The sequence below is a fragment of the Alosa alosa genome, chromosome 8 (genome assembly GCF_017589495.1).
Source record: "Alosa alosa isolate M-15738 ecotype Scorff River chromosome 8, AALO_Geno_1.1, whole genome shotgun sequence".
Lineage (NCBI taxonomy): Eukaryota > Metazoa > Chordata > Actinopteri > Clupeiformes > Clupeidae > Alosa > Alosa alosa.
The window spans coordinates 285294-310174 of NC_063196.1; the positions used below are offsets into that span (position 1 = coordinate 285294).

The 24881-nt window shown below is 40.3% G+C and overlaps 1 protein-coding gene across 6 annotated transcripts in view; it reads right to left on the reverse strand.

Moving 5' to 3' along the window:
• Positions 1 to 24881, reverse strand: part of enah (ENAH actin regulator) — a 237346-nt gene that overhangs the window by 61188 nt on the left and 151277 nt on the right. For all 6 annotated transcript variants that reach the window (XM_048249978.1, XM_048249976.1, XM_048249977.1 and 3 more), the window contains one exon: positions 1420 to 1757. In XM_048249978.1, coding sequence (XP_048105935.1) covers positions 1420 to 1757 — 338 coding nt within the window. The remainder of the gene's footprint in view (positions 1 to 1419; positions 1758 to 24881) is intronic.

The following is a 24881-nucleotide window of genomic DNA, read 5'->3' on the forward strand; positions in this document are numbered from 1 at the left end:
TTCAGCAATCAGCAGCACTAGTTGTAGCCTGGAAATATTGTAAACAAAGTACGCCTAACCCAATTGGCTGGTTTATCATATTCTACTGCACTGAAAAAAATGAAATCTAACCAAGTGTTATTGATCTTATATTAAGATTAAAAAATCTATTTGGTATTGTTTTTAGTATGAAAAGGCTTACCTAGCGCCCTCTCAAAAGATAATTTTGACTTGATTTAAGAAGACTTTAACTTATTTTAAGGAGTCTTATCAAGACAAATTTGCTCAATGCACTGGCAGACAAATTTGCTTGTTTTTAGGACAATTTGCTTAGCGCACTGGCAGACAAATTTGCTTGTTTTCAAGATGAGATGTCTTAAAATAAGTAAATTTAAAAAAAAAAATAAGTCAAATGATTTCACAAGAAAGCGCTAGGTAAGTCTCTTTATACTGAAAACAATACCAACTAGTTTTTTTTTTATCTTGATATAAGATTAATAACACTTGGTTAGATTTTGTTAGATAAGCAGTTTTTGCAGTGTGCCTATCATGCACGGCAAAAAATCAAATCTAACCAAGTGTTATTAAACTTATATTAAGATCAAACAATCTATTTGGGATTGTTTTTAGTATGAAGAGGTTTACCAAGTACTCTCCTCAAAAGATCATTTTGACTTAATTTAGGAAGACTGACTTATTTTAAGGAGTCTTATTGAGACAAATTTACTTAACGCACTAGCAGATAAATCTGCTTGTTTTTGGTACAAATTTGCTTAACGCACTGGCGTCAAAAAAAATGTGCTTGTTTTCAGGATGAGACGTCTTAAAAGGAGTCAAACTCTTCTTACATTAAGTCAAATGATTTTATGAGAAAGAACTAGGTAAGACTCTTTACACTGAAAACAGTATTAACTAGATTTTTTGATCTTAATATAAGATTAATAGCACTTGGCTAGATTTGATTAGATTAGCAGTTTTTGCAGTGTGCTAACCGGATTTAATAGCAATTTAGCAATAACAGTCCTTTCCTGGATTAAATGTGCGTGGGACAGAGAGACAGGGGCAAGGGGAGGCTGTAAGGTAGGCTACCTGCTACTGTTATTCTTTGGTAAAGTTGCACATACTGTAGCTTTACAATGAAAGAGCTATGAAATTATTATTTATTTATTTATTTTTGGGACAACGTCCAGCAGGATTATTTTTTTTCTCTCAATTGGTTGTAATTTTCACGCGTGTATAGATTTTTAGCCGATTCACGGTGCATCGTAACACCCTTTAATACTACTTAATTAACAGTTACCACTATCAATTACTTAATACTACTTAATGATGGGCATCATATGGGATTTCATGATATCTAGATGAAATAAAAGACTATTCCAACAACAACTATATCAAAGTAAAGATAGTGGTAGGGGTGGTACTGCATTGTTTCCTCACCCTTGGCACTTTCCGCAGTTTTGCTCCAGCAATGGCAGCCGCCAAGCCAGACAAGGGCCGGTTGTCTTCCAATGTGGGTGAGATTGTGAACAGACCACTAGGCAGGGGTGGGGCTGGAGGTGGGGGAGGAGTGGGGATAGGTCCATGTCCAGAGGCATGTTGAAAAGAACCAGGAGGAGGTGGGGCCAATGGAGTGAGTATAGGAGGGAGGGGAGGAGGGGGAGGAGCAGGGGGGCCTAATTGAGGTGGAGGTCCAGTGGTGGCAGGGATTACATTGGAACCTGGAGGAAGGGGTGGTGGAGGAGGAGGTGTGGGTAGACCAAGACACTGCACTGCATCTACAGAGAGAGGTGAAAATCATCATCATTAGATCAAAATGATAGAAAGCTAGTGCATTCAGTAGCACATTCAGCTGAACTGGTACTCAGTCCCCTTAGTTCTTCAGACACCCTGGTGCTTTACAAACAGTTCAACAAAAATCTCTAACGCTTAGTGTGTTTCTGAGAGTCTCCATTGTTCCCATTTCATCACAAAGTCACAAAATATAAGGGTATTTCAAATTAGTGCTCATCGAAAATTCCATTTCCGTGTTCTACATTTGCATAAAACTCTGTTTTGGATCTGTAAACCATGTGAAAACCTATTGGGTAAAATAAGCATGGGGAAGCTAGGGGTGTGACGAGATATCGTGCCACGAGATCTGGTGATACAAAAAGATCACGATATTTCTCGTCAAGGCAAAAATCTGTCTCATGGAGAATAGGGATGTGACGAGATCTCATGCCAGGAGATGGCGATATACGGCTCTGGTCCACAATATTTCTCGTCAAGGTAGATGTCTGTCTCGTTCGGTATCGTTTAGAAGTATCCAGCTTTAGCCAGCATGACTGATAGACTAAATACAGCAAGACTGATCTGACTGATATGCTGATTCAGGGCTTAAATTTCACTGCGGGATTGCGGGTATTGCGCATAATTTGTTCAAGTCCCGCAACTCTAGCCATCATAATGCGTCTGATGACGGCGTGGCGTGGAAGTGGGGTGAAGGTGGTGCTATTGACCGGACGGATCAACTACCGATTTGAATTGAACATGGCCTCATGCAGACGCAGACACACACACACACGGAGAGAGAGAGAGAGAGAACCACTTTGCGCTTACGCAAATAGGCTACTACGCAACCATGGCAAACTTTTACATCTGGAAAGAACTCCTTGGTAACTATCCTGCTAGCTCAGGTCACGTCAACACTTGATCCCAGAAAGATTGTCTTCAACTTGTTAGTTTTTTGAACATTAATTTTATCTAATAACATAGAAAACATAATTAATTGCATCCACATATCCTTATGCACTATGCACAACTTTTATTCACTAGCGACTAGCCTAAAACCGTCAGGCTGAAGGGAGGCTAATTACTCTCACGCATTTTCTTAAAGTGACAGGCACTCAATTACACCTACTCATCACCAATGTGCACTCAATTAGACCTACACGACACATTAAAGATATGCCTAAGTGTTATAGCTTAAACGTCAATATGAAGCATTCAAATTACTAAATATGTTTATCTACTAGTAATTACTAGTAACATGCTATACATTATTCACTAAATACACTCTATATAAATTAACAAATATATGAAATAGAAACATAGCCCATCACATAAGCCATAAATTTCAGTGTGTGTATGTGGAGAGAGTCAAGCAGAATCTAGGATGTCCACTGTTGTGAATGATCCCACTACAGTATATATTACTGATGACGTCAGGGTGTTGGGGGCCCCAAAATCAAACACTTTTAAAAAGTATCGAAGAAGTATCGAAATTGCAATTCCCCCCCCCCCAAATTGTGTAAATCCCCCCTACATGAATAACCTAAGGGGGGAATTCCCCCCCATTTTGAAAAATGAATTTTAAGCCCTGTGATTTAGTCAGGCTCTTGGAAATATTGCGGACCAGAGCCATATCGCCATCTCGTGGCACGAGATTGCGTCAGTTTTTTCTTTGACGAGAAATATTGTGATATGTTTATATCGTGGGATCTCGTCACATCCCAATGGGGAAGCTAATGGATGTTATGTCTTAATTTAATGATTTGTTCATTTAGTTATTATGAGAGCCACATTTCCTACTCAGCTTTCCATGAAAGTAGGCTAGTAATTCTTGGAAACACCTTACCCACCACTACCAGATACAATTGTAGTTATTCAAGGTCTATGCTGGTAACAGCCTAGGTTTATTCATGTTTAGTTTCTCTGTATTTATCTACTTTTTACATGTAGTAATTACCCAATAATATATGTATCTTTAATAATATATCTTTGGTTGTCCATATTCCATTCAGTAGTGTACAGCTGCAGCTCTCATTTGGAACTTCCATGTTGTTACAGTCATTCATGGTTATGGTATTTAGCAGACACTTTTGCCCAAAGCGACATTCAAACAACAACAATACAACGTTAAATTTAACAGTAAACAATTTAAAACGTTGGTAAGACTACATTAAGGAGAATAGCAATAATAAACAACAAAGTCAATTCAATCAGTAGCCTAATGAAATTAAACTAGATGTACCACATAGCGGTACAAAATATGACCGCCGCTCAGTCCTGTACATCCGTTCCGCGAAAAGAAATCACACTTCAATTTGTTTCCATATTTTACTCCATCCCCCACTCTTGAAACTTTTGTGTATGCTTGTTTGGCATGCCTGAGTGTGTGTGTGCGGCTGCACAGAAAGTAGCCTACTGGTGCTGAAAAGGTGAATAGATTGTAGAATAGCCAAAGAAGATGTAGCATTGTTATAAAACCTTTAAAATCTCTAAACAATCACAAGTAGGGCAGTTCATCACAGCTCATCCATTGCAACTGGATTGATGAAAGGTCACTTACACCTGTAGGCTACATTGTATTTGGGAAAAGCAAAAGGTATCAGCATAATGTTATTTATTTATTTATTTATAAACAAAAACATCTCTGTCAGTTCCATGCCGTTTTCAACAGCTATCAAAACCAAAAGGTCGCTTTTGGATGGATGGATTTTTGTGAATGTTTCTTCTTCTACATAAGATTTTAGTCATCTTTAGTTCATGTGATACTTTATTGTCAATGCACAAATTAAGTAACAGTAGTCTGAAACGTTATTGTTAATGCACAAATTAAGTAACAGTAGTCTGAAACGAAATGCTGTATTACATCTAACCAGTGGTGCAAATAACTGACATGTCCAAATGGGCCTTGATGAAATGCGTCGCTAGACTGTTCATACACATTTTAACGGGCCAAAGTTGAAGAGCTGTTGTCCGTTATTGTTCGTGCAAATATAGGCCGATTCATGTTCCCTTGCATTGTGTAACTGAGGTCCATGGCTAGTCTGGCTTTCATCAGACCAAGCTCAATCTTTTAAGAAATCAAAAAATAAATAGCGGGCAGATCAGGCTGGGTTCACCCAGCCTAGTCCATAGGCACCGATATTGTTTAATTTTCCCGATTGAGATATCCACGCCTGGCTATTCTAAATGCAAAAATGCATCAGGGAGTTATGACAAAACTGTAACTAACAAACTAGATCCTAATAGAAAGCTGTTAGCTTCCCTAAGCTACAGGTAGGCTTATAAGGTAGGCCTATTTACAACATAAATTGTCACTAGGCTATGCTGGCGACACAAATAAAATCTCCTTTGGAAACCAATGGCTCACGCCTTTACAGTATCAAGCGGACTTAAACTGCCATATCGTGGCGAAAAGTTGTAATAAAATTCACGCAGCTCCATGAGTCAAGGAAAGCGCGAATGAAGTAGCCACTTCTAAATGGGACTCACTACACAGTAGCTTAAGGTGTGTTGCTAAAGCAGCCATAATGAAATTAAGGTGTCATTGTTTGGATACTTCACACACACATGCTTTTTAATTTCACAGACTAAAACTACCAAGCTGGAATCAAAGCACATCGATTCCCCTCTCACACCCTGCACGCACTTAAAACAAAATAAACAGGTGTCTCAGTCTCACGCATGTATAGGCAAAACTGTATCAGACCAGTGTAACGTTGGTAAATCTTCCATTGCACAGAATGATTTTTGTAGCACGTGCAACAAATGACAGTCGAAAGATACAATTACAGTGCTGCTATCAATTTGCTTGGTATAACCGCAGTTATAGTTTTCTACAAATGCAATCAATCAAATTGGCCTCCATCACTCAACCAACGCTAACGGTAACATTACCTAGGTCCTTATTGATATTATAAGGTTAACGTACCTGCAGTAAAAACCAAGCATGTCCGATAAACATCCTCAGATTTATTTCGGCTTCAAGAAGAAATGGGAATTACATTTCATGTGAACATCGTCCTATCCTTATTAGACGTTCTCTGCGGTAAACTAGTCCTTGTAAGAAGCGTCCATTGTTTTTCCAACCTACTTTTAACTTCCAACAAAATTACGTCTCACTGAAACGATGCGCCATCTAGTGGACAAACGACTACTTATCGCCAATACTGGAAATGCAGCCATGATGATGATGAATATTTATTTTGGCTTTCTTTTAATCCTACTGAATTTGTAATTATGTATCGGCCGTTCTAATACCGATAGTATGTGGGTGCCTGTGTGTGTGTGCATGTGTATATGTGTGCACCGCCATCTACAGGCCAATGAGTGTACAGTCACTAAATGTACACATAACCTGATTTTTTTAGACCCCCCCATGGATGAAATTCCACGAAACTTGGCATACCCCCAGAGAATGCCAGGTCAATCATACACATCAAATTTGGTGCAGTTCTGAACACAACTGAAGATAGGGGCGATTAAAGCAGAATAATATTGCATTTTCATTTTTTACCGGGGGGGTGCAAATCACAAATGAGTGATTATGGGCCAGGTTGATGTGGGCCCTTGAGACCAACATACCATAAAAGATTCTTCATCCTCAGTGCCACGGTTCAGGTAGTTATTTAGGAAAAACTGCTTTTTTTTTGCGGTTCAGGGGGCCCAGCACGGGGAGTGGCCCCGGGGGGGCCTAAACAAAAATTTTCCCGTAAAAGTCTAGTGGGGCTACATACCCACCAAATTTCATGTGCCCCGTGGTTCGGTGTCCCGGTATCGTTGACCAAAAATTCAGGAAGTAGATGACAGGGGAAAAAAAAAAAAAAAAAAAAAAACTTTGACAATCCCTATATGACCGCTTCGCTAGCGGCGGTCATAATAAATACTATAATATACAAACCATAATGCATAAGAAACGCCTAATAAACTAAGTGCATGTTGAACAGAGGAAAGGAAAGCACTGTGCAACTCATTCCACTGAGGAAAAGAGTCTTGAATTTGACCTAGCGTTTATGGCTAGTAAGTCGACACAACAGACGCTCATCAAGACCGCAGTGAGCGGTTGGGGATATATATATTGATCATTGAATTAAGATAGCAGGGAGAAGATCCTGTCAGTGTCCTATAGGCCAAAGTAAGATATTTAAATTTAATTCTGGCCACTATAGGGAGCCAGTGGAGTGTAATAGGAGAGGAGCTACATGGGTCCTCTTTGGCTGATTGAAGACCAGGCGTGCTGCAGCATTCTGAATCAGTTGTAACAATCTTACTACACAACCAGGTAGGCAAGCTAACAGTGAATTACAATAGTCCAGCTTAGAGATAACTATGGCCTGTACAAGAAGTTAGAATATTGTGTCAGATAAGGTCTGATCTTCCTAATGTTGTAAAGGATAAACAGACATGATTTTGCAGTTGAGGCTACATGCTCAGAGAAGTTAAGTCAATCATCAATTAGGACGCCCAGGTTATAAGTATGTACTCTTTTGATCCCGTGAGGGAAATTTGGTCTCTGCATTTATCCCAATCCGTGAATTAGTGAAGCACACTCAGCACCCAGTGAACACACAGTGAGGTGAAGCACACACTAATCCCGACGCAGTGAGCAGTGAGGGGTTAGCTGCCTTGCTCAAAGCAGAGTCCTGCACGGGTCCATTTTTTTAGACCCGCCGCCGCCCACACCCAAGAAGTTCAGCACCAGATCCGACCCGTCACCTGTGGTGATATTAAAATTAAATCCGCACCCGCCCGGACCCGTTAATATTTTGCCCGTTACCCGACCCGCGATAAATCACACACAAGCTAAAATCATTCAAATGAATGTGCTTTATTTTTTTTCTCGCACAATTGAAGCACATAAAGGGCGACCTTTTTTTTTTTTTTACATTTTGCGTCAGGGATAAACCTTACAACAACGAAACATAGCCCAAACCTTGCTGCATCAGAACATTATTCTACATAAAATGGACCTGTTAATGAAACAAGGAGAACAAGAAAAAAACAACCTGAGCCTGCCACTAGCCAACTTTACCTTGACTTCATCCATTGTAGCCTACTCTCTTGCGCTCCAACTACGAGACGGTTATATTGTTTAATGTTTTCACACATAGATGCATCAAACAAATAATTCGCAGTAAGTCGCAGTAGCCTACTGATGTGATGGGTCAAGTGTCGTATCATTGACTAAAACACATATTTGCAATGTGGTAATGGTAATTTAGATATACAAATATTTCACATATTTTTCAATTATGTTTTATTTCTATAGTTTTGGTTCTCATCGTATCCACCCGCAAGGAGTTCTTTTCCCGGCCGCATACCCGCCCATACATTTTAGAGACGTCATAATTTACCCGTTTTAGCAACTTTTCTGCGAGTAACCGTCGGGTACCCGCGGATACCCGACCCGTTGCAGGACTCTGGCTCAAAGGCACTTCAGCCATTCCTACTGGTCGGGGTTTGAACCAGCAACCCTCCGGTTACAAGTCCGAAGCGCTAACCAGTAGGCCACAGCTGTTACGTGCCGATCTAGTTGGGGTCAGTGAAGATGAGTCAAGCTGGATGTTAATCTGTTTTAGCTGGAAACACCAAAAGCTCATTTTTTTTTTTCATTCATATTAATATAAACATTGCAATGCTGAATCATCGTTAGTTTGGACATAAGCGTCACATTTGGTCTCCGTGAAAATGGGAAAAGGCATGAGATCAACTTCGGTATGGACTTTAGGCTACAGGAAGCAATGGAGGGAAACAGGCAGGGTGACAACCTAGGCTACAAAAACAGGATTTATACTCTTCCTTCACAATTACTGGGTTGAACACGCACAGTGTTGTCATGTAAGGACACTGTTCATGTTGCACAGCACTTGTCACAACATTTTGAGTCTGTTAAGAGGCACAGGTACAGTTTAGAACATGCCCCCATAAGCTAGCTTGTAAGCACTTTGGCTGCTTTAGCCGCTAGCCGTCTAGCTCGCATCAGATGGCACCAATTTTTTTCACATTTTTTCTGACCGACAGTATTGCGTGAACATGGTCAACTCCACGAGTTCCGTGTTAAAATTGGCCAGATTTCTCCTTTAAAAATCTATTCTGTATTGTTATTAGCATGAACAGATCTACCTAGCGCTCTCTCGAAAGATAATTTTGACGCAATTTAAGAACACTTTGACTTATTTTAAGGAGTCTTATCTATCTATAAAGCAAGAAGTGTCTGTGTGTGTGTCCTAATGTCTGTGGCACGCATATCTCGCTGACCGTTTGTCAGACTGAGATTTCGTATGTGGCTCACGCGTGGCACAAAGGTGTGCAATCACGATTTTGAAGATTTTTGAATGCATATTTCAAAATATGCTTATTTACGTAGGACGTTTATCGCTGCACTGCACTGTTCCCAAGGGGATCAGTTTCAGGGGAGCTCCACCCCATGTCAAAGCATCACTTTGATGACTTTGATGCGGATTCGAATAGCCCAGGCTACTTTCGACTGGAGACTGACTAAACAAACGACAATTCCGACTGCAAGGTCCCAAATTGAAACGAGCGATAGGCTAATGCCACATAGCTAGACAACAAGTGGCAGACTGAGCGACGTCACTTATGCTAAAGACTTATGGCTTATGTCATTCTGATCTGTAGAAATGTCACATGCACGTGCCTAAATTTATTACACATTCATTAGAGGCCACATTAATTATAGGCTAATATAATCTTTAGTATTCATTATTGAATGCTTAGCTGGAATGATGTTTCCCTATCATCCTATTTTTAAAGCAGGCATACCTGTGGGCATGTAATTGGGCTACAGGTTTTCTTCAGGAATGGCATGTTTGAACGGGCACTGCACTAGTCAAGACAAATTTACTCAACGCACTAGCAGACAAATTCCTCCTTGTTGTCCAAGTCGTGGACACCTCAACCGACACAGGCAAGGAGGTATCGGGCAGGGGCGGTGGGAGGCTTAGTTGGTTGGTTGTCACCTGGGTGCAGAGCTAGAGTTCAGTAGGGTGACAGCCGCAGGAAAGAAGTTTCCTCTTTCAGAGAGTGGTGCAGAGAGACCTGTAATGCCTCCCGGAGGGGAGTGGGGTGAACAGTCTGTGGTTAGGGTGAGAACCACAGACTTACGCAAGCATCGTTTGCCCTGAATGGCATCGATGGAGGGCAGTGAGGAACCGATGATGTGTTTCACCACACTCTGCAGTGCTTTTCGGTCATAAGCTGGTTAGGAAGTCCAGAATCCAGTTACAGAGAGAGGTATTGATGCCCAGTTCACCGAGTTTGGTGACCAGTTATAACAACTTAATCTCCTAAAATGCAACCCAAACCGACCTGTGTGTTACTACTACATGGCATAAAAGAAAACAGCTCAGCATAGCTTCCACACGGCAAAAAATAAAATCTAACCAAGTGTTATTAATCTTATATTAAGATAAAAAATCTTTATGGTATTGTTTTTAGTATGAAGCGACTAACCTAGCGGTCTCTCGAAAGATCATTTTGACTTAATTTAACCCATAGAACCTAGACTGTTTTGAGGGTATTTTCAATACCTTTAGTTAGAAGCATTTATCCTGGTCATGGTAAGTGCCATACACACATGCTATATATAGTTTTTTTTTTTTAGCAGAGTCTAGGCTACCCAATTTCATGTATTAATACTTGCATTGATTTAATTTATTTAATAATATTATATTTTGACATGTACAGTGGGCATCGCTTTCGAATGACCACTTCAGTCGCGCATTACGAGGCGTGAAGCTGCGTGAAGCTTTAGTACCACTTTCAGCCACTGTACATCGCTCTGCCTGCCGCCCCTACTGAAAAAGCAGGAGACTTGCCGAGAGTAATCCCAGCCTACGAATTCAATAACAAAATAAATCATGCATAATTAAACATTACCTCGATTTAGGCTACTTGGGTATGTCTTAAGGCTTGACTACACGGTGGTAACGAAAATCGAAATCGATATTGGCTGTCTACATTATTGTCAGTGTTGGGGGTAACGCAGCTACGCAAATCAAAACAGTGGTGTGATAATTGAGCCAGTAGAGAAATAACTGTTCAGAATTAATCTGTAGCCTTGGGTAGGCTTCTGCAGAAAACAATTTTGTTGCCGATTTAATACTATCTGGCGACGTTTTTTAACAGGCTACGCAATAGAGGCTTAGACAACTATGACCCACGTTTTGGTTTCGTAAATTAATTTGCCCTACTTCTTGACTGCAATGTAGTCAATTGACTGCTTGACATGTCATTTGTATTTTTCTGTACAATAAACAAATACATCTGCTTTATGCCGCAGAATTACATTCATATTTGGCTGACTTCTGCAGACGCGCAAATAAACACTGCCAGGCCATCCTTAAAAATATTTTCGTTTGCCGTAACCCGACCGACCCTGTCAATTTAGAACCGACCCAAATATTTATTTTTTTCCCCTTTTAGTCCGACCGACTTGCCGGTTGTAAACTTGTGTTAAGACCGACCAATTTTTTTTTTACTCTTAACAACCAATACAAATAAAATACTATTTATTTTAGTAGGCCTAAGTATTGTGAATATAAATTGCCTACATACAAACGTAGGCTCTCTTAAATAAACCCTGTGGCGTCATCTCTACACCATTGGTTTACGCATGTCACACTATGGCCTATACGCTTCGTTTCATTCACACAAACATCTCGACTCAACGCATTACTTGGCACAAAGCTCTGGAAGAACTGTGCCCAGAACTGTGCCCAGAGTACACAACTGTTTCACCAGCACATTTAAATGACTTGACTAAAACCGTGCATAACTGGAGGTACACCTGTTATCTGAGCAGTCTGTATGTCCTCATTTTGCGAATCACGAGGGGCGATATGAGTCTGTTGCATAGATGTCCGAAGTCACGATAATGTTTGAAAACCACTGGCTCAAATAATCACAATAATTTAACACACGACAGTTGGATACTTCATCATGTTCCCATGCCTACATTTTGGTGAGTAGCATAGAGATCGTTAAAACAATAAAGTATGGCTCTCCGTTTGGGACATCGAAAACATATATATATATTTTTTTTTTATAAGTATATTTTTTGGGCTTTTTGCCTTTATTTGGACAGGACAGTGGAGAATGAGACAGGAAGCAAGTGGGAGAGAGAGAGATGGAGTGGGATCGGGAAATGACCGCAGGTCGGATTCGAACCTGGGTCCCCGTGGGCACTCGTATATGGTATGGCCGCTGTAGCCTGCTGCGCCACAGCACCCCGAAAACTTATATTTTTAATAGGGTAGACTACCGTCGGAGATGCTGACTTGCAAAGGCCTCGGGATAACACGTTATCTCCACTATCATCAGTCAATGCCTCCTTGATCAAAGTGGGGAATGAAAGAAATAAGTTTGAGAACCACTGGCTTAACAAGTTACCTGCAGTCCAGAACACACAGAATATTGCAACAGAAAGTTGCCTTTATAATCAACTACTATTTGTTCCAACAGCATTCAAACAAAGCCTTTATAAAAGTGAAAAAAATATATATTCCATAAGAAGTAAAATAAAATACCGTTACTGTAACTGTATCCCAAGCTTCAGCTCCCCACGTCTGTGACAGGCAGACGTGACACCGCTAAATTCTCAGCTTGTTTATACCCCACACTGAATGCGTAAGATCGCTAGACCCATCACTGTGGGGTGCGGTAGCCTAGCCTACTCTCTGGGATTTAAGTCAAGCAATATAACCATACAAATTTTTCAAAATGAGTAATTTCGGCTTTGTCTGAACTGGCCATTGTAGGCTACGTAAAAAATAAGTAGGCATAGTCCCTATATAGCCTAGTAGCCTAATGAAACATACGGATTGATGTAGTATCTTTGTAACATTATTAAATGAATCTGTTACTATGCCTATGCCTACGTTTGCAAAAGAGAACATTTTAATTTGATTCACAATAATGTTACATTTAATTTACATGTTGACAATGAGTAGCCTAGTTTTGGTTGTTGTTGGTGGCATTTTGCATGTTGGTTATGCCTACAATGCAAAATTGCTTCCTCACGATTGGAAGCTCTGCATAGGATTTCAAAATGCCAAAAAAACGGTTTGTGAATAAGTCTGTGAGTTAGGAGTCCTCTTGACTTTTAAGCTGTCACAGCTGGTGGGAAGTTGTGATTTGTTGGGGGCAGGGCCGGATTAACTGGGCACAAATGTCTGATGGCCCCCCCTGCCCCCCAGTCAACGTGAATCGGGTGGTCAGTTAATAGGCTATGTTGAAATAGTTTTCAACATTTTGAATATTAGTGTCGGGTGAATTAGGAAATGTTCTCAAAGTAGCCTTATGGAAGTAAGCTGCTTGGGATCCCCCTGTCAAGCAATATACAGTGGGCAGTGCTTCGACTTGGCCAGCTTCACTCGCGGTCCGCGCGTGGGATCACGCGGTATCACGCGACTTTAATTTGTATTTTTCCAGTGAGACGCTGCAACAACCCAAACAACCGGTAGATGGCTCAAGTGAGCAGGGTGTCTCGTAAAAAGAAATGGAGCCTGGAAAACCCTACACAGACTTCACTACAGACTTTAGCAGACTGGTTTAGAAATAATGTAATAGCCAGAAATATGCCTGCCCTGCCCTAATAAAGAAATATTTGGTTAACTGCGAGTGAATCCCATTTGCAGCCGTAGAGACGCAGGACAAATTAAACATTCTGGTTTTCTCCGAGTGCAACGATGATACAGACATCATTTGGACAAAATATAGAGTATTAACCTCCGTTGCTCAGCCAAATGCCTTCCTGTTACGTCCTGTTATCACGGAGTTACAGGCGATAAACAATTTTTGATGGTCACAAGTTAACTTCATTAGGGACTGTTCGTTTTTTATTTATTTAAGGGGCTACCGGAGGAGTTTTGGGAGCATTAGTCCAAAAAGACGTGACCCTCCCTCGCCAGCAATACATTTTTCTATGACCCTCCAAAGTGATTATGAAAAAATCACTGTCAACTTTTTCAGGGTTTATCGCCTACTGTATTTGATCGTTTTCACATATTTGGCCATAAGCCGTTTATCATAGGCCATCACAAAACCAAACTACAAAGGCGAACACTTTAACAGGGGGAATTAATTGGGCATGAATCATGCTGAACGCTATTTCGCTACCTTAGAATAATAAGGTTCTATCTGCGTTTTGAGTAGGCTAGGTAACCGGGACGATTGAAACGGGTACGAATGAAACATTCCGGTTTTCTCCGAGTGCAACGATGATAGACAGTCATCATTTGGACAAAACATGGAGCATATTAACCTCCGTTGCTCAGCCAAATGCCTTCCTGTTACGTCCTGGTATCACGGAGTTACAAGCGATAAACGATTTTTGATGGTCACAAGTTTACTTCATTAGCGGTTTATTTTTTTGGATTATTAAAGAGTGTTTTTCATTTAAAGGGTTGACTTCGTGCTTATTCAGTAGAGCATGTAGTGCTCTCCCCAATCCCAGACGTTCACATTGCATGTTTGTTTGTAATGGATGCAACCGCGAGATGGGCTATGCATTTGACAATGAGTTGTTAACAGAACCAAGACATATAGCCCAGCAGCAATCTAGTGACTGATCGTTATTTATTGAAGGGGCCACCGGAGGAATTTTGAGTGCTTCAGTTGGAAGTTGCATGACCCTCTCTTGCCTGCTAGAAATTGTTCAATGACCCTCCGACAGAATTGTTAAAAAAGACATGACCCTCCCCTGCCAATTGTCTTCCGCCCGTGCCACAGCCACACACTTTGTGATAACGTTCTTAAATCAATCTTTCCCGTGAGCTTGCATACCAGTCCTTCCTTTTCAAATGTGTTGCGCCTGTTTGCACAATTTCACAAATAATCATATGTGATTAATAGTATGACAAATAATCCCTGTGCACGGGGACCGAAACAATGCATGCCAACTTTTTCCGTGTTTATCACGATTTTAACTTTCCCGCTGTCTTGCCGTTTTAATGTTTTCCGTAGAATATCCCATATTTTAATACTCTCATAACAGCCCTGCCATCGGGCCTGTCTCTGTGTTGCCCTGTTGCTACCCCTTGCCCTTCCAACGAAACAGATGTCTTCAAATCATCGTTTTCTTTGCTTGAAGGCTTAACTTAGAGTGATGTTAACCTATTTAAGTTTAACGGCGCGATTGTCGCTAAGCCGCGATTCATTGGCTTGCATGTTCGGCCTTATGTCACGTGGCACCTGAGGCTACTCGGCTGCAAGAGAAATAATTTCCCCTGTTTGTATGTTCACTGCAAGTTGGCCTACCATAACTTACCAACTCTGCACTGTAGACTGGCTATTTATATTTTTCTGTGAAATAAGCAAATGTATTTGTTCAACTTTATGAAGCAGAATTACGCATAGGGTACTTGGAACATAATACATTTGACAAAGGAAAGATGAATGTTGCTAGTGACAAAATATTAACTTTCAGTGTTTTACGATGTCTTTGTCATGGGGAAGTGTTTTTCCCCATGCATTTATTCTAGGTTACTGTCAGTGACTGCCGTGAGAGAAGCGGGTTCTGTGTTTCGTTCATGTCATAATTAATAATTTATAATTAATAATTAATGTTATTAATTTAATAATGTTGCAAAGGTAGGCTACTGCATCAATCCATAGGCCTATGTTTCATTAGGCTACTAAGCTATCTGTTTTGCCTTACTCTTTATTCATTTAGGCTAGGCCTTTTTATTCAGTTATTAATCATCTTCCGTCCTTCGCACTACTTGTGTAGCGCACGCATTCTCCGACCTGTCACCTGTCAGTCATCATCGGAAGAGAGGTGTTTGGAATTCCCGCGTTACAATCGTCAGCCAATCAAGGTGGTCACTTCAGTCAAGCTCGTGCATGAGTAATGACATCATCCATAGCCACGAAGACTCACTCCTAGTTTAGGAGTTGTCTGAAAGGCTTTGTGAATAACTTTTAAGAGAAAACTTTAAAATCTTTAAGGAGTAGCCTACTCCTAGTAGTAAGATAAAAGCCTTTGTGAATAGCCTACGGCCCCAGTTATTCATCATCTTCCGTCCTTGTGTAGCGCCGCATTCTGAGACCTGTCACTCATCATCCCTAAGGGAGGTGTTTGGAATCATGCCCGCCAGCCCGCGTTACAATCATCAGCCAATCAGCCAATCAAGGTGGTCACGCTTGCCCATTTACCCAAATTAATGGTCGAATATTACTGATGATCATTGTTATTTAAGAACATGCAGTGTCGTGGGGTACCAAAAACATCTTGCTCGTAAAAAAGCATCATAACGCACATTCTGGCGGGTCTGTTATTTACTGTAGGCTGCGCAAACGACATGCCTTTATTTTGTGCAAGCCTGCATTCATTCATTCATTCATTCAACCTTTATTTATTCTCGGAGGGTCATTGAGGGAAGCCCTCATTTTCAATGAAGCCGAAATTACAGAAGCGAAGCAAAACGCCCCACAAACAAGACAACATTCGAGGCCTTCTGTTGAAGAATTTTATATAAAGCCTGCACTGACAGTAATCCTCCTGCCCCTGATAGGCCTACCACAGCTGTGGATAGTGTGGAATGTTCAAGTAATAACACAATCCAATGTGTGTCTCAATTGTCCCCCGCTGACCACCTCACACATTTCTCTAGATTTTGCAACGAACTTACATGACACAATGTCATAAAATATGCCAGTTTTAGGACACAGAATAATGTTTGTAATGATACCAGGTAGGCCAGGTATTGTCGAAGGTGCATGGTGAAGTGAAATTCTTACTTTGGAAAACAAACATTTGCCGATATCATCGCCGATCATCAGAATATTGCAACAGATTCTGTGTTCTGGACTGTAGGTAACTTGTTAAGCCTTGTAAACTTTTATTTCATTCCCCACTTTGATCAAGGGGCATGACTGATGATAGTGGCGATAACGTGTTATCCCGAGGCTTTTGCAAGTCAGCATCTTCGACGGTAGTCTATTAAAAATATAAGTTTTCGATGTCCCAAACGGAGAGCCATACTTTATTGTTTTTAACGATCTCTATGCTACTCACAAAAATGTAGGCATGGGGACATGATGAAGTAGGTTATCCAACTGTCGTGTGTTAAATTATTGTGATTACGAGCCAGTGGTTTTCAAACATTATGTGTGACTCGGACATCTAACTAAATGCAACAGGCTCATATCGTCCTCGCATTCGCAAAATGAGGACCAGTGTTTTGTCAAATTGCAAATAGCTATTCGTTTTAACTATTTTTTTATGATGGTAGCCTATACAAAAAGCACTTCATACTATCTTAATCTTGGAATATGGGTCAGCCAAATATGAATGCAATTCTGCGGCATAAAGCAGATGTAATTGTTTATTGTACAGAAAAATAAAAATGACATGTCAAGCAGTCAATTGACTACATTGCAGTCAAGAAGTAGGGCAAATTAATTTACGAAACCAAAACGTGGGTCATAGTTGTCTAAGCCTCTATTGCGTAGCCTGTTAAAAACGTCGCCAGATAGTATTAAATCGGCAACAACATTGTTTTCTGCAGAAGCCTACCCAAGGCTACAGATTAATTCTGAACAGTTATTTCTCTACTGGCTCAATTATCACACCACTGTTTTGATTTGCCTAGTTGCGTTAACCCCAACACTGACAATAATGTAGACAGCACATTTCGATTTCGATTTTCGTGTAGTCAAGCCTTAAGCACCCAAGTAGCCTAAATCGAGGTAATGTTTAATTATGCATGATTTATTTTGTTATTGAATTCGTAGGCTGGGATTACTCTCGGCAACAATTATGTAAAGGCAGGCAGAGCGATGTACAGTGGCAGAGCGGGCTGTGGCTGAAAGTGGTACTAAAGCTTCACGCGGCTTCATGCCGCGCAATCTTGCGAATGAAGTGGTCATTTGAAAGCAATGCCCACTGTATTGCTTATTTCACAGAAAAATATAAATAGCCAGTTAGGGGCTACAGTGCAGAGTTGGTAAATTATGGTAGGCCAACTTGGAGTGAACATAAAAAACAGGGGAAATTCTTTCTCTAGTAGCTGAGTAGCCTCAGGTGCCAACATAAGGCCGAAAATGCAAGCGCCAATGAATCGCGGCTCTCACGACAATCATGCCGTTAAACTTAAATAGGTTAACATCACTCTAAGTTCGCTGAGCAAGGAAAACGATGATTTGAAGACATCTGTTCCGTTGGAAGGGCAAGGGGTAGCAACAGGGCAACACAGAGACAGGCCCATGGCAGGGCTGTTATGAGAGTATTAAAATATGGGATATTCTACGGGAAAACATTAAAACGGCAAGACAGCAGGGGGAAGTTAAAATACGTGAGAAACACGCAAAAAGTTGGCATGCATTGTTTCGGTCCCCGTGCACAGGGATTATTTGTCATATTATTAATCACATATGATTATTAGTGAAATTGTGCAAACAGGCGCAACACATTTGAAAAGGAAGGACTGGTAGCATGCAAGCTCACAGGAAAGATTGATTTAAGAACGTTATCACAGTGTGTGGATGTGGCGCAAAGCAGCGCGGGCGGAAGACAGCGACAATTGGCAGGGGAGGGTCATGTCTTTTTTAACAATACTGTCGGAGGGTCATTGAACAATTTCTAGCAGGCAAGGGAGGGTCATGCAACTTTTGACTGAAGCACTCAAAATTCCTCCGGTGGCCCCTTCAATAAATAATACTAAATTACTAAATTGCTGCTGGGCTGTCTTGGTTCATGTCTGTTAACAACTGGTCAAACGCGTAGCCTGTATCTCGCGGTTGCATCCATTACAAACAAACATGCAATGTGAACGTCTGGGATTGGGAAGAGCACTAAATGCTCTACTGAATAAGCACGAAGTCAAACCTTTAAATGAAAAACACTCTTTAATAATCAAAAAAATAAACCGCTAATGAAGTAAACTTGTGACCATCAAAAATCATTTATCGCCTGTAACTCCGCAATAACAGGACGTAATAGGAAGGCATTTGGCTGAGCAACGGAGGTTAATATGCTCTATATTTTGTCCAAATGATGTCTGTCTATCATCGTTGCACTCGAAGAAAACCAGAATGTTTAATTTGTCCCATGCTTTCTTCTACGGGCTGCAAACGGGATTCACTCGCAGTTAACCAAATGTTTCTTTATTAGGGCAGGGCAGGCATATTTCTGGCTATTAAATTATTTCTAAACCAGTCTGCTAAAGTCTGTAGTGAAGTCTGTGTAGGGTTTTCCAGGCTCCATTTCTTTTTACGAGACACCCTGTTCACTTGAGCCATCTACCGGTTGTTTGGGTTGTTGCAGCGTCTCACTGGGAAAATACAAATTAAAGTCGCGTGATACCGCATGATCCCACGCGCGGACCACGAGTGAAGCTGGCCAAATCGAAGCACTGCCCACTGTATCTGACCACTGCAAGCTGGCAGTTCAACTTGCCTTTCATGTGTGTGTAGGGCAGACGGTCCTGAATCTGGCAATATCATTGCAATGGTGGAGGAATTCTCTGGGGCTGAGCAAATGTGAAAAATATGTGGTGTGTGCCATTTTTTTATTTACAGTGGGTCCCAGTTAAGTTTGGACGGGTTCCTTCATGAATCACGCACCCCATTTTCTCAGCAGAAATGGCACAAACTGCAGTTGACTTAGATGCGTGTGGAAAAAGTAGACATGCTGTTGTTGAGACTGGAGCAGTCATATTCAAAATAATGCAAAAAATAAATCCGCAGATAAAACCAATTATCCTCATTCATTGCAACCGCAGCACGTTCCGACGTTCAAACGAAAAAGATATCAAAGCACCTTTTGCGTTTGAATGTAGCACTAATTTTTTTTAAAATAGCTGGACAAATTATTTAGCTAATTGATTATAGCCTGCACACCAGCAATTGCTGAACATTTACCTGTACAAGATGCATGTTGCATGTTGTAGGCCTACTGTAGAAATTTCACTTAAATTGCAACCGCAACATGCCTGCTTGCCGACGTTCAAACGACAACGAAAAAGATATCAAAGCAACAAGAGGGTTGAGTCTGAATGACACAGAGTTCAGATTCATACTGCTCCTCATAACCATCTATAAAAAAAGTGTTTTTTCTTTTCTTTTTGAGCACGTCCGAATCCTAGGACATAACGCACTGGACCTTATAATAGGCTCGAGATATAATTCCAAAGGGGGCAGATAGGGGCCTACTGCACTTAAAACTTAAAAAGATTGAACGAAGCTTCCCGAAATTTGAAATTGCGATCAGTGACTGGCATCGGGTGAAGCTTTTCGAAGTTGAACAGGCTATTAAAAAACGTATTTGGCGCGACCAAATGTCACAGGAGAGACTGGGCTCTCCCTTCTATGAATTGAAAAAGACGTTATGCTACCTGCAAAATGGCCTATGATTTCATTGCTGAGTTTGCGGCAAAGCAAGACAATGTTTTTTTCAGAGTAAGGATATGGCGAGTCTGTGTCATTTATTTGTCCAATGTTAGCCTACAGACCATTTCCATAGTGCACATCTTATCAACAGTTTGAATGCATAGTTCGAATTACAGGGGGTACTGGGGGGTACATGTTTTAACAAGGAACACTTGTTATTGAACTAATAACAGATGTGTGTTGAAAATTGATTTTATTTTCCATACGGAGAAATAACACAGAAATAACCAAGGTCAATCTTGCCAAAAAAGCCCTCAAACCTGACAACACATGAGGCAAAAGTGCAAAACATCACAAAACTAACTAAACTAACACGCACATATTTTTGTATTGCAATCATTGTAGCCTACAGTTGTAACAGCGCGTAACAGTCGTTTTACTCCCCATATGCGCTCATTATAAAGAACGTTTAACGTGTCCCAAAAACAGCTATCAACTAATCACTAAACGTCTTATAAACAAGTATGGCTAGGAGCAACACCTTGCAAAAAATGATAACAATAGGCCTTTATATGGCTCTGCTCCTGCCTAGATTCGAACTCAGAACTGCCTGAAAGTTGCAGAACTGTTCTGGAAATACGCGCATTAACCCACTCGACCGTCAGACAACGCTATCTGCTTCGAGTAGGCCTATTGGGTAGGACTAGCCTACACTGGTTGCTGTGGCACAGTCTTGAGTGACCGAATTCGTTTTCCTTTGTCATATGAATGCTGTCATGTTGTTAACATTACTGTTAAGGAGATGCTGTAGGCAAAGGCTATATTTAACATCGTTAGTGTAGTAAAACAAATCAGAACTATTCACGAGGTTTCTGGGCAGCATATTTTTGTTCTGTTAGCAAGCAAACTTCTCATGACCGCCGACAAAGTAGCCTACTGCCAGCTGACGAAGCTCTCATTTTAAAACATTACTGAGAGACAGACACTGTACAATCAAGACATCTTGCCACTGAATCCAAAACTATGTTTAACATTATGTACAAAGCTTATAGGCTACAGTGGACTAGCATGTTGCAGGGACTGCTAAAAACACAGAGAAACACACTGAAAACTCGGCCAATCACAGCCCTTGCTGTCGAATGCTCCGCCCGGTTCGACCGTGGAACGCCACAGCGGACTATGCTGCCCCCAAGCGGCTGCAGTTGTACTTACATTTTACCCAGCTGCGTGAATCACCTTGATGGTGAATGAAGTGTCAATTCTTAACTGGGACCCACTGTAGCCCTATGAGCCCTACTCTATATTTGGCCATTCTCACTACCTTTAGTTATAAGCATTTATCCTGGTCATTGTAAGTGTCATTTACACATGCTATATTTTTTTCAGCAGTCTAGGCTACCGAGAGCTGCCACCATTTCATATATTAGTACTTAAATTGATTTGATTTTGACTTTTAAATAATACAAAGACAAAAATCATATTATACAATTCTTACATTTTGAAATGTATCTCACCACAGCAAGCTGCCAGCTGGACATGACTTTCATGTATGTGTAGGCCAGACTGTCCTGAATCTGGCAATATAAAAACCATGGTGGAGAGGGACTTTGGGGCTGAGCAATTTACAGACATATGTGGTGTGTGCGCTACAGAAATAAATATATTTTTTTATTTAGTGATGAAAAATGACTATTCTGCACTCCATATCTGTGACACAAACTGATCTGACCTGACTTGACCCGAGTTTGCGTGTTAGCCTGTGCGTGCACTCATGATGATTCTCTACAATTTCTTTTTTTTTTAAGTTTATTTTTGGGGCTTTTTATGCCTTTAATGATAGGACAGTGGAGAGTGACAGGAAGCGAATGGGAGAGCGAGCAGGGGTGGGATCCGGAAAGGACCACAGGGTGGGAATCGAACCCGTGTCGCCGGCGTTCGGTGCAGGTGCCCCAGCCAGTTGCGCCACAGCTGGGGCCTACAACAACTTTTTACTGCATTGCCATGAACAAAGCAAAGGCAAAAAAGGTGTTTCTTTGTCAAACAAATTGGGATGCAATGTACGCCTTGAATTGGATGCCATGCAGGAATTTGATAGGATCTCAAAACCGGATTATGAACATGCTTTGCCATAGAGAAACACATGATAGCATTGGATTATACATGTACATGCTTTGCCACAAAGACACACAAAAACGTGGGGTAAGTCAAGCTATATGAAGTTATTATTTTGCTGTCACTTTGTCTGTTTTATAACCCAGAAGGATGTACTTGGTATATAACTATTGATTGGGTGCTGCTGGAGAATTTGGGCCCCATGACATACAATACTCTTAATGCTCCCCCGATTTGAAAAAGAACCTCTTAAATGATGACTTCTGGTGAAATTGTTTTGTGGAAACTAACTGATAAATTGACTTAAAATATATTACATGCATTGATAGCATATTACAATACAGCCTATAAAAACCTACACAGGTTGTTCTATTCAACTCATTTTAAGCAAGTATAGTACCCTCCAGAATTATTGGCACCTTGGGTAAAGTTGACTAAAACAGGTATATAAAATAATCTTTTGATGATTCACTGTCCTCTCACATTGAGAACAATGAGGAAATCCACCCTTGAAGGGAAGAAAATTTATTCTGAGAAAAAGGAAAATCTCAAAGAAATAAATATTCTTAACTGAAACATGTTGCTTACAATTATTTACAGCCCTAGAAAAATCTTATATACAAAACCTAACAGAAGCATTTTCCTATCTAATTTCAATTTATTTAAGTTAATCAGAGTGTCTGTGATCTTTCAGAAGTAGTTTGTGACTTTCTTTTACTAAGGTATAAAGTGAATCCTCTAGTCATTTTTCAACATCAGAAAGACAAGATAATACACTAAATTTAAATAAAAAGAAAGTGTGTTGACATTTATAAGTCAGGGAATGTCTACAGACTAGGAACTTTGTTGAAAATGTCTATATTTACAGTTAAAACAATGATTAAATGGTTCTAATCAACTGAAAATGTGACAGACATGCTTGGACAAAGACCCAAGGTTATTTTGCCCCCATGTACAGTATGGAGGATGGCAAAAAATTCCATAAGAACCACTATTGGAGAGTTACAGACAAGGTGTCATCTTGGGGTCACCAAGTCCCCCCCAAAAAATTAAAAAGTGACCTCATTGCTAATAGCTTATTTAGAGGGCATGGTACGTAACAGCCTGTCCAGTCATTTAATTACCAATGTAAATGGCAGGAGTTACTAAATGGTACAGTGATTTTGTCTGTAAGTGTGGTTTATTGTAAGATGAAATGAAAATTGTGCTCTTTGGCATATAGGTGTGTTTGGCATATATACTGTAAAATAATGACTATACTATAAAGAATCTCATACCTACACTGTAATGAAAATTATGGTGGAGGCGCTGTGCTATTGCGGGGCTGTTTTTATTCCCAAAGGCCTTGGGAATCTAATTAAGGTGCATGGTATCCTGAACAACAAGAAAAACATGAATATTTTCAAAGGAAATCTGTCAATCTCTGACAAAACACTAAAAGTTGGTCATGATTGGATCATTCATCAGGTCAATGAACCAAAACAATCGTCCAGATCAAAACAAATATGGTTTACTGAATACAAAATCAAGCTTCGCCCATTGCCATCTCAGTCCCCTGAAGAGGGTGACACGGGAATCAATTGTCGCTCCCATCCCGAACCCACGAAAATACTCCCGTCATATCCCGATCACGTGACTGGCCCCGCCAAAAAATCCTGTCCTGCAAAATCCCAAGAGAAAGACTCCCGAATCCCGTCCCACTCCTGTTTCGTTCCCTATATTGTCTTAGGCTAGCCTACACTATACATGCATTACCTGCAGGCCTAGGCGATTTCATTTCGTAATTCCTAACGGAGATCTTCTCAGCATTTAATAATAGTTTACAGATGTTTAATAAATGCTTAACAGTGTGTAGTAGAAGAAAACAGAAACGTTTGCATGGTTGTAGGTGTTTTTATCTGGGTCAAGGTAGTGTGGTAACACTCCATAATAAGGTGCCATAATAAATAGCAAACTAGTAATTACCTAACCCTTTGTTAATATGTGTTAATTGTTACTAATATATCTATTTGGCACAAGTTAATAGTTGTTTTCATCATTAATTAAATATTAGTTGTTTGCATAAAATGTTTTAACAAATCTATGAACTAATATTGTATTAATATTTGTTAATAGTTAACTAAATGTCTTTTTGGCACTAATTAACAGTTATTTCTTACATCATTTGAATGTTAAATGTTTATTTACAAACTATATGCTAATATAAAAGTTAATGACATATTATTTATCTTGCTTTTCTGATTAGCTTTGTGGAGAATTTATGGTTTATGGCTTTATGGTCTTGTGGGGTGTAGCTATAAGGCACCCTACTGCCAGTGGTTGGCTGTGTGAGAGTTTGCGCACCTCTTCTTCCACTTCATCCTCATTAGATACCTTTGTAATGTTGAAATGTAGTTTAGTGTTTGTATGTGATTTTCGCCGGAATTAAGCAGCTTTATTGAGATTGGTGTTTTGGAGCCCCCTTTGGAGAAACGGTATACTGCAGCTCTGCTGCGTTTTGTCCTTGTATTGTTGCCATAGCCGATCAGAAGTGGTATGCTTTGCATTGGGTAGGTTGACTGTATAAAGCACTCCCCACTTTGTTTTAATTTTGTAACAGTAAAATGTTGTTAGGATTTGGGTGCAATTTGTAGCAACTTAGAGAATGTTTATTAATGTTTTCATTATGA